Consider the following 11,481-nt stretch of genomic DNA (forward strand, 5'->3'; position numbering starts at 1 on the left):
AGAATTGTATGCTTAAGTACATCAAAGACTTCGCTAATAATGGTGATGCTTTTGACACTTAGCTGATATTTTTCATCTGAAACTTTGAGACATTTCACAGGCTTTGTTTTATCAACTACTAAAGGTATTTCTGATGTAAATGGTTATTATTTAAAAATACTGTTTTATAGAGGAGAACACTGAAATAGAAGCTGTATCTCAAATCATTCAAGAACTCACTAGAGTGCCTACTTCCAAAGTCTCCTGTCTTGATTTTTCTCAAATTTTTTTATTATAAATTAAACTACTGTTATTACTTGGAAATAACTAATAATTGAATTATTTATGTGATGCACGTATCTCTAAATATAGATTTTGCAGATGACAGGCACCTGATCTGGCCAGACAGGCTTATCCTACAATTGTTAGCAATTACATATACTGCATATGTTCTCTGTTGAATACTTTATATCAGTAAATATGTCCTAGTTTGCTTAATCGTTATAGTGATTTAAAACTTTCATGTAAAATGGGGTTTCTATGAGTTGAATCAGTTTAAACACATTAGGTAGCTTTCCTTGTTAAAAAAAATACTTTTATAAGTGTGTATTTTTGTGTAAGTTAGGACTTTGATGGCTAGATTTGCTTTACTTTAGATACATCTAGGCTTAGCAAATTGAAAGAATTTGGAGGTAGCAGTAAAATTTTATTATATTTCCTTACAATAGAGCTACCATTATAGTGTAAAATGTGGATTGAATGGAATCCTACACATTAAATTCCTTCGACCAAGAGGACCTTGTTTGTAATTGTCTATTTCATATTTATCATGTCCCCTTTCTAGTTGTAAGAGCATAATATATCCATATATTTCAACCTCCTCAGGCCTGCTTCTTTTCTTCAGAGGATTTGTTAATTATCTAAAAGTCAGAAACATGTCTGAAAGTATGGCAGCTGCTCATAGGACAAGGTATTTCTTCTTATTATAGAGGTAAGAAATATTAATATATTAACTGTTTATTCCCTTTGTATTCAGATGCACACCACGCATTTGTTGTTTAGTCGCTAAGTTGTGTCTGACTCTTTTGAGACCCCATGGACTATAGATCTCCAGGCTCCTCTGTCCATGGGATTTTCCAAATAAAAATACTGGAGTGAGTTGTCATTTCCTCCTCCAGGAGATCTTCCCAACCCAGGGATCAAACCCTTGTCTCCTGTATTGGCAGATGGATTACTTTACTACTGAGCCACCAAGGAAGCCCTTCACCCCATGCATATTAAAGCTTAATGTGTACTCATGTTGTTTACTCAAATTTAGCATTTTTAATAGATTTTGAATACTGTTAACAGTATTGAAATTTTAAAAATTGCAAACTTTTAAGATAACTTCCATTTAAAAAATTGAATTTCATTACATTTTAGTTTTTAAAAAACCACATTATGAGTAAACTAAAACTTTAAATCAGACCTTTAAATTTCTGTTTAGAGCTTGGCTACAGGTTGTACATGAAGTAACCACCAGCTCAGCATCTAAAGGCTTGAAAAACAGAATATGACAAAACACTTAACAGAAAGAATGCACGTTTTGCATCAGTGTGAATTTCACACAGATATCTGCAGGCTAAAACAGACAAAGAAAAAACCAAATCTGTGACTGAAAAGCAATTTGCCATGCACTCATCTTTTTTTTTTTTTAAACTTTATGATTTGTTGAGGTTTAGCTGATTAACAATGTTGTGATAACTTCAGGTGGACAGCTAACATATACATGTGTCCATTATCCCGCAAACTCCCCTCCCATCCAGCCTGCGACCCAACAATGAGCAGAGTTCCCTGTGTTAGACAGTAGGTCCTTGTTGATCATCCATTTTAAATATAGCAGTGTGTACCTGTCCATCCCAAACTCCTTAACTGTCCCTTCCCCCTGGCACCCATAGAAGAGATGTCATATGCTATTTCTCCTCTGACTTACTCCACTCATATGACAATCTCTGCATCCATCCATGTTGCTGCAAATGGCATTATTTCATTCTTTTTAATGGCTGAGTAATAGTCCATTGTGTATACGTACCACATCTTCTTCATCCATTCCTCTTTCAGTGGACATTTAGGTTGCTTCCATGTTTTGGCTGTTGTAAGCAGTGCCATGCACTGATCTTAACAAACTGGATCAAGGAGTAAAGATTGTGTGAAGAAAATAGCTCTGTTACTGTTTTCTTAACATGTACCAGTTTATATCAACAATGAAGGCTACAACTTGAATAAATGGAAAAATAAAGAAATGAGCAGAGATTGTCTTACTAGTTATCAAGTAAGTTTCTGGAGGCTGTGTGTATAGTACAGGCATGCATTTACTGTGCGGCTAGTAGATCTTCAATGAAGAGACCTCATACCTCGCTGTAGTACTTTAAAAGCAAGTACACTTCATTGTTTTGAACTTTTCAAGTATTTGAACTGTATAAGCCAAAGGTCTAGTAGAACACTTAACTTCCTGATGTGTCTCCAAGTACAAGATGTTTCAAGGTTGCTATGATTAAGTATACATAAATTATATGGTTTGTGATTTGGTTGCTTAAATCTTATGCTTATATGACTGTTACATAAGCTAACATAATTTACTTAATTCTGCTGAAGATGATTGCAGTTGCATTTCTGGATTGTATTTAAGTATTATTTTAAATTTTCCATTAAGGTTTCTTCCTTCCCCTTGAAGATGTCACATTTTCTCTTTAACTTGTCTATAGTGACCTTAAGAGTTTGTAATTTTACTAATTTAAATGATATTCTGTGAATATTCAGTGTGATTATCTTGTTTGCCTTTTCAGGAGTTTAAAATATGATGTAAATATTTTTTAGATGCTCTCCTTTAGAAGGTTACTTTAGAATACATTTTGATCTGGGCTACTTCATGTCATTCTTACCAAAAGGCTATTATATTCTTGATGTCATACTATAAAATGGGTTTTCATTGTACTATCATTTGGATAATTGCAACTTAATACCTTTTAAGACTAATTCTCTCTCTGTCCCTAGACTGCATCGACCAGACATTCCTTTCTTACATCAATGTGAAATTTCCAGATCATCTGTAAACCTGCAACTTTAATAGGATAGAAGACTACTAAACACAGAAGACAAATTAGTGAAGAAAAGATAGAGCTTCAAAATTGAATGGCAGAGTGGTTTATGCTTAAAAGCCATTTCTGTTCATTCTTTTAAATATTTATGTTTCATTGGTTTTGCACAGTTGCATATGTGCCCATTCAAAAGATTTGCATATACTTGAAAGAAACCATACAGTTGTAGCAGTCAAGTCCAGTCACATTTGATTAATCAGTGTTTGATATAATTGAAAGAGTTGAGTGATAAACAGTCTTCCAGCATGTAAATGCCATTGACTTCTGACCTGACATTCAGTATAATAAACCTGAAATTATTAACCATGTCAGATGCTTTAGTTTCTGGCTCTCAGATTTATCTAATAACTTTTCACAGGAAACATTCTTTGTTATATATAAAGTTTTTTTGAAACCTGCAGTGCTGATTATTAGAAGGGATTTGTCAGACTTTCGAACATGATAGTTATATCATTATTTAGCGAAACTTTCTGTAAATAACCATGCAAACCATGCATAAATTACTTTCTACATTGTTTTCTTAGAAATTGTATCTAGGTATCTTTTCCTTAATTTTAATTTAAGTGGACTTAATATATTTAGAAAATTTCGATGTTAAAGATAGTTTTAGGACAAATTTTAGAAAACGTGGGTATGCCACATTTCCTTTATAAGAAAATCTTTTTTTTTAAAGGGACATGCTAACTTTGGGGATTCTCAAATGAGAAGCTTGGTTTTTAGCATTGTCCATCTTATAGATTCTTAGAGGAAGAGATTGTATTAGATATTATATTTATTTCATTTAAGACATTTTTTAAAATTAATTTTCTGAATGAGATATTCTCGTTTGCATTTTGCCTTTTAAAATACCAATAAAAATATCTTTCAGTATCATTGTAATATTTTCCTTTAGATGTTTAGCTTAGCAAATAAAAACTTGTGCTTTTAATATCTTCTTGCTTTCTGATTGTAAGGTTAACTTGTAAAAATCATTTCCTGAATTGAGATACATGAAATATTTGTTTTCAAATTATGGAAATGTGTCTGTGGAGTATAGGGGTGTGAGTGTTGTGAGAGTGTATATGAATATGTATTATTACAACAACTGGAATCGATTTTGCATTCATAAGCTACTACATTCTGCAAATCATTTTATGGTTCATTTGTCTTCTTTTCAGTTATATCTTTGCTTTTGAATGCCAACATTAAAAATTACCTTTTAAACTTAAAAATCAGTTAATACAACTATATAGAACATTTAAAATAGATTGCTTGTTTATTATTAGACACCAGCTACTAAAAGATACATTTAAAACTATTCAGGGTCATTTTCCACTTCTGAAAAAATAAAATTTATTATGCTTTATAACTTCTTTGTATTTCTCTGTGTTTTCTCATTTACTTCATTGTCTTTGGTAAATTAAACATGCCATTTTGTTTTTCTGAGCTTCTTATTTTTTGTTTCCATCATTTATTCTCCTCCCCTGCATAACCTTTTTATTATTGATTAAAGTATCTTGAACCCTTGATTATTGATTAAGGTACCCTTTAACAATAGACTGGGATAAAGAAAACAAAATATTTGATTTAGTTGCCTGAATTGGAAATTAATTAAAATTAGAATTTATTTATAAGAAATGTGAGCTCATGTTAGAAGTTTTTATTGCGTATTAATTTCCTATAAACCTATACTTCGTAATAGTTTTTAAGTGACAGTAAGCTATGATACAGAGTAAGTTAAAATTGCTAGATCATCTATCAATATGTCAATTTATTAAATTTTTGTTTTTGTGATCTTAATACTTGGTTTATGCATGTAGATGTTGACCTAACATCAAAACTTCACTTTTTGTTTTGATTTTTTCCTCCACAAACCTGTAAGATTCAAGTGTGTTGTTACTTAATCCTCTTTAATTGGTAGAGTTCATTGATAGTCTTAAATCTCATCATCCAATCAGGAGACTCAGAATATTCTTTTCGAAAACAGCATTCTCTCCTGGATTTATCAGATCCTACACACTTCCCTTCATTTCCTGTGAGCTTGGACAGCATAGCTGCTGCTACGTTTTGGAGACATTTAACCGCCTTTGCACTCTGCCTTAAATAAATTGAAAATCAGAATCCTTGTTAGGGTACCTGTGAACAATTTTTGAATGAATGTGAACTGGAGCTTGGAAGCTAATACAAAAAAAAATGTAGTACCTTATTTCTGTTATATTTGAAAAAGCTCATTATGACCAGAAAAATCCATCTTTATGTTTTCATGAGAAAAAAAAAAAAAGCCTAAATTTAAGTAAAAATACATTTTCTATACAGTGTGTCCAGGATATATTTTAGGAATTTAAAACGCAAATTCTATTATACTTGGTTAAAATGAAAATCTCCTTTTAATAGAAAAGAAATAATTTCTTTTTGAGTCTATATTTTATTTTGAGTGTGTAAGCTATATCCCATGCCTTTGAAGATCATACATGTTAACCTGTTAAGACAATAATCACTAATATTTCAAGCAAAACCGCTAATGACAGGAAAAGTGGAGTTCCAAAGGTCTAGTTGGAGAAGAATTCAGGGTTTCTTAATTTACCACAATTTTTTTCCAACTGGTCTATCCACATAAAGCACAAAGGTAATGATAGTGCATCTGGTAACTGTATTTAACTAGAGTGACATATATCCTGAGTTTGCTCATAACAAACCTGGTTATTACTATTTCCTGAGCTTAAATTGTGCCTCCTCTCTCATAAGTGTCCTAATTTGGAGGAGAATTTGTATGATCACCCTGTATATAACTCTCCACTGTATTGAGAAGTGACTGCCTAAACCTACTGCCTTGAGAGAGAGAACTGCAGTATTAGGGCAGGAGTCAATTACTGTTGTCACAGCCTTGCCTAGACACCTGTTAGGCCTGTAGAAGATATAGTACATATATTTTTTTTTTTCCTGTTTTTGTTTTTTAATAGAAGTTGTATTGAAATGATTCCATTTATGGTAAATAGTAAATAGTGAGCTTTTATATGTTTAAACTGCTGTTAAGTTGGTTTTTTGTTAATTCTTCAAATAGTCATGAAATATGTGTATTATTTTTTAAAACTTCATTCTTGATAAAGTTCAACTGTTAGATGATAATGTGCCATTTATTATTGAATGTCCTTTCCCATATATAGAACATGTTAATATGTGTTTTACTTGTTAATAAAGTTCAGTAAATGTGGAACTGTGAACCTGTCATGCATCCTTTTGAAAATCAGTTTGATTGACAATATATTAGCAACACCTTGGCCTCCCAAAATGTTCATATGCTTGAACTTATGTTACATGGAAAACAACTGACATGGAATGAGGTTGGAGAGTGAGTAATTTGTATATTGGGAGATAGGTTTCAGTTTAATTTTAATAAATGCAAATAACTTATGTTTATTTCTACTTTGCAAAAGACTAGTGGTCACCATAGATCAGACCTGCTTATGGGTATATTCTCATTAGGGAAGGAAAGGAAAGGAAAGTGAAGTCGCTCAGTCGTGTCTGACTCTTTGCGACCCCATAGACAGCAGCCCACCAGGTTCCTCCATCCGTGGGATTTTCCAGGCAAGAGTACTGGAGTGGGTTACCATTTCCTTCTCCAGGAAATCTTCACGACCCAGGGATCGAACCAAGGTCTCCCACATTGCAGGTAGGCACTTAACCCTCTTAAGCCACCAGGGGCATACGACCTAAAATGCAACCTACCCTGTAGTTAGTTAGAAAAAAAGAAAAAACTCATTCCCTACTTCATCAAAGTTAAAAAGAAAAATGTTTGTTTAGAGCTCAGTATGTTTTCTTGTTTTCACTTTTCTTGATGTTTTTAACTTAGCTTTCAATTTTTGTTTGATTTTGAGAGGTTGAGCTATATGATTTTAAAAACCCCACTTGGTTTTCATGGAAACCAGTGAAAAATCCAGCAGCTAAATAAGGAAGTTGTTATCATAGTTGCTTAGTCACATCCAATTCTTGCGACCCCATGGACTGTAACTCTCAGGCTTCTCTATCTGTGGGGTTTTCCAGGCAAGAATACTAGAGCGGGCTGCCATTCCCTTCTCGACGGGATCTTCCCGACCCAGGGATCCAACACGCGTCTCCTGTACTGGGAGGTGGATTCTTTACCACTGAGCCACCTTATCAGGGAAGCCCCAGATAAGGAAGAGAGAGAGTGATCACCCCTTTAACCGCTGAGATTATAGCACACCCGAATCCCATACTGGTTCACAAAACCTTTTATAGATATAATTTTCTTTGTTTGTTTTTGGCTGTGCTGGGTCTTTGTTCCTGCGTGGGCTGCTCTCTGGTTGCGGTACGTGGGCTCCTCGCTTCCGTGGCTGCTCTTGTGGAGTTAGGGGCTCTGGGGCACGCGGGCTTCAGTAGTTGCAGGTCCCGAGTGCTAGGGCACAGGCTCAATGGTCATGGAGCACGGGTTTAGCTGCTCTGCGACATGTGAGATCTTCCCAGATGAGGGATTGAACCTGTGTCCCCTGCCTTGGTAGGTGGATTTTTTTTTTTTTTAACCACTGAGCCACCAGGGAAGCCCCTGGTTCACAGAACCTTGGAGGCAGTTTTCCTCTCTCAAGCTTCCAAAACAAAGCCATTTGTATTACATTCCTCCTTCTTTCATCTTTAAAGTCAGTGTTTGACCTTTAGTGACACTGGTTATCCTTCCTTAAAGCTGTGTCATCTTGTAGCTTTACCAGAGCATCATGAGATCCACAAGTAAGACCAAAGTTTGTCCAAAGCTCAAGAAGAACCTGGAGGGCAGCCTCTGCTCTCAGAATGTGAAAAGCAACAAATTACCCTGTTGGAAAGTATGAAGTCTTCTGTGGAGGTATAAGAACAGTACTTGTGCAGGAATCCCTAGTGTAGAAATGCATTGTTTCTTTGCCATCAAACTTAGCTTCTCAGCCATCTAAATTCCTGCATAGTGATTTGGTTTTACTAACTGTGGCATTTGGGCTCTAAAATTTTAATTGCCATTTTATTCATTCAGAGAGAAGACCTGCAGATCATCAATTGCTAGCAAGCATTGATGACCACTCATCCTAATATAATAGATGATGAGAGAGGAAGTGAAGTATCACTTCTTAAATCCAGGCTTTTAAAATGATCATTACTATGGAGAGCATCAGTTCACCTAATTAATGAACTCCCCTCCCCCCAAACTGGATAAAATCAAACAAAAGTTTAATAATATGTAAACATTGGAGAGACCCAGAAAAACTGTGTAACTCGCCACAATGGCAGAAACCCTCACCTTAAATCTTCAGGTGAAAGTTACATACTTTTAAGAGACAACCAAGCCATAAATTTCCCTGACTCTATGGGATGTCCAGGGGTGAATTCCTGATGGAATGATTCTTGGAACCTTTCTTTAGAGCTATGATTGTTATTCAGTATGTGTGTTAGTCACTCAGTTGTGTCCGACTCTTTGTGACCCCATGGACTGCTAGGCTCCTCTGTCCATGGGATTCTCCAGGCAAGAATACTGGAGTGGGTTGCTATGCCCTTCTCCAAGGGAATCTTCCCAACCCAGGGATCGAACCTGGGTCTTCTGCATTTCAGGTAGACTCTTTATCATCTGAGCCACCAGGGAAGTCCGTTATTCAGTACAGTGCATTATAATCAACAGAGAATTTGGGGGAAGTTAACACCCCAGCCTCAATTTCCAGAGGTTCCAATGAAATACATCTGCTCAATGACTGCACATCTCCTTCCCATAGTTTGAAGAGGTGGGAGTTCGGTCTAGCAGTACTGCTGATTCCTCTCTTATCATGTGTTCCTCTCTATATCTAGCTCCTTGTATACTAATGATAGAAAGTTACAAATGTCAGGATCAACGCATCAGTCAGACTTCTCCAGGGCAAGGAAAAGGTACATAAAGTAGATCTTAAAGCACTAAGGAGCACTTCTGAAGTTGTTGTTTTTTGACCTGTCTCACTGAGAGCCTTCTGGTTTTCCTGCCTTTAAACACACTACATGGCTCTCTCTGCAGGGCTGTGTCTCCAGGGTCGTGTGGGAGCCTTGGGACAGAATAGAACTGTTCGTGCTGAGAAGGCAGTTTCTTTCTCCATCTCCTGGAACACGAGCAGAATTGGACTCATCATCCAGTTGATTTTTTTTTTGCTTAAAAAAAAAAGTAATTTTTCTCACTAGCATCTCCCCTTCTCTCTCCTTGAAGAGCCTGTGGCTGATTAAGGGAGGTGGCTTTGTGTAACATAAAGACAGGGTTTTGGAGCCAGGCTAAACCTGGTCTCAAATATCAGCCCTTATGCCAGCTCAGACATTTCCTTTAACCAACGCCTCAGTTTTCTCACCTGTTTGTTGGGAAGCACAGTGTGTATGTACCTGAGGATTACGTGAGGTTTATGCAAAAGAGGTAGACATTATATTGTGTGTTTGCTGACCAGGCTGCCAATTAGAGTTAGCTGATGTCTCCCGGACTTGAAGCAGGCCCTGCCTGGTGTGGGCATTTGATCTGCCAGATCCTCTGACAAGAGTGATTACAGCAGGATCACCCGGGACTGGCTCCTTGTAACTTCTCTGAAGCAAGTGGGAATTAAGCAAACATTGCTTAGATGACCATTGATTTTAAGGGGCATCATCACACAAAGAGGGGAAGGGAGGTACCTGTGTGCCAAGCAGTGAAGCGATCCAGCTGGTAGAGGCAGAAAAAGCACGCACACATCGCCCTGGGGTGAAGCTTGGAAGCCCGTAGGCCAGTCCCTCAGAATTTCACCGTGAGATGCTGTTACTTTATCGTTGGTGACGTGTGGCTTTTGCTCAGGGAGCCAGTGCACTGCAGTCCTGGTTGGGAAGGGATCAGAAAGTAAGTTGGTAGGCAGCTTGGTTCTCATTCTGGGATAGATTATTTCACCAGCTTCCTCTTAAAAACGTTGGGTTCTTCGTCTTGGATTTATTTATTTTTTAATGTCTATGGCTGGGACTTCTCTAGTGGTCCAGCGGTTAAGACTCCACACTCCCAGGGCAGGGGTTCGAGATTCAATCTCTGGTCAGGGAACCAGATCCCACATATCACAACTAAGACCTGGGGCAGCCAAATTAATCTAAATAAATAAAATCGAAAAGCAGAAGACGTCTAGTGGGAGTTAGGACTTTCACCAACAGTGGTAACAGGTCACCCTTCCTCAGGGTGAGTGGACACCATGTGAGGAGCTGGAATACCCTTCCCTTCTCAGCAGGAGTGAGGAGGTCCCCTTCTTGAGCATCAGAGCAGTCCAAGTAGGGGATCTGGGTTTCTACTCTGCCTACAATACCAAGGCCGCAACTCCTTTTCCTGGCTAGAGAAAGCCAACGAAAACAGAAGGTATTCATCAAGATCCAGAGTCTGTAGTTTAGCATGAAAGGTGCAGGTTTCATTCAAAAATCTCTTGTCATATAACAAGGATTTCAGCTGTGCAGTTACTAAAATCTAAACCAGGAAAGAAAATGTCAATAAATTTTCATGTGACTGTTGAAGTAAGTACTTAATCCTATAAGTCATTTAGATAGGAGAAAAATCCTACCGGTTATAGTTATTGGTTATTTACTTCAGTGTGTTGCAAGAAAGCAGGTAAAGCTTTATGATTATTAAGCCTTGAACTTGATGCTGTGTGAAACATAGACAGAGCCCTGGTGATGGGAGCTTGGGAAGAGAATGAAAGGAAAATGTTACCCAGAGAAACTGAAAGTAGTAACTTTGAATCGTGAGACTAAAGAGTCCAGGTGTACGGTGGGGCTTGTAAATGCTGACATTTTCCCAGAAATACCTGGAAAATAAAGCTAGCAAGATTCTTGGAGGTAGGAATAGTTTTTAGCTTTTATTGGAGAAGGAAGCAGATTATACAGTAATAGTTGCTCATGTCCATAAAAAATTAAAAATGCTTTAAAAAATCTTAAACATTTCTAAAAAAAAAATCTTAAACATTTCTATCTCTAGTATTATATTGTTGCTGATGAGCCACAGATTTGGGGGTGACATTTGAAAATCTTTAAAGATGGAAACAATGACATTCTTCAGTGAAGAAGATAAAAAGTACCATTAACTCCTTAAATAATTCACAGTACATCACTCCTCTCCCCCAGGTCCAGCACCCTTCAGCATTCATGTATCAGTAAAAAGCTACATGATTAATGGATAACGTGTTTAGTTGTATAACTGAGTTTGTCTCCCTTTGATTTCCTGAGAAGGAAAACAGCAATTAGATGTGTTTACTTAAGGGGAAGGAGTAACTGAATGCTCATTGAAGGGCTGGAAGAGTATTTGAAAGAGCAATGGGTTGGCATGGATTCACTACTGTATACAAAATAGGGCTTCCCTAGTGGCTCAGACAGTAAAGAATCCACCTGCAGTGCAGGAGACGCA

At 36.8% G+C, this 11,481-nt stretch overlaps 1 protein-coding gene across 2 annotated transcripts in view; it reads left to right on the forward strand.

Moving 5' to 3' along the window:
• Positions 1 to 6,309, forward strand: part of NDFIP2 (Nedd4 family interacting protein 2) — a 70,904-nt gene extending 64,595 nt beyond the window's left edge. For both annotated transcript variants that reach the window (XM_065902399.1, XM_065902398.1), the window contains exons 7-8: positions 865 to 970; positions 3,013 to 6,309. In XM_065902399.1, coding sequence (XP_065758471.1) covers positions 865 to 968 — 104 coding nt within the window. In that variant the 3' untranslated portion in view covers positions 969 to 970; positions 3,013 to 6,309. The remainder of the gene's footprint in view (positions 1 to 864; positions 971 to 3,012) is intronic.
• Positions 6,310 to 11,481: the final 5,172 nt, after the last annotated feature.

This window comes from Muntiacus reevesi, chromosome 11 (assembly GCF_963930625.1).
Source record: "Muntiacus reevesi chromosome 11, mMunRee1.1, whole genome shotgun sequence".
NCBI classification, from domain to species: Eukaryota; Metazoa; Chordata; class Mammalia; order Artiodactyla; family Cervidae; genus Muntiacus; species Muntiacus reevesi.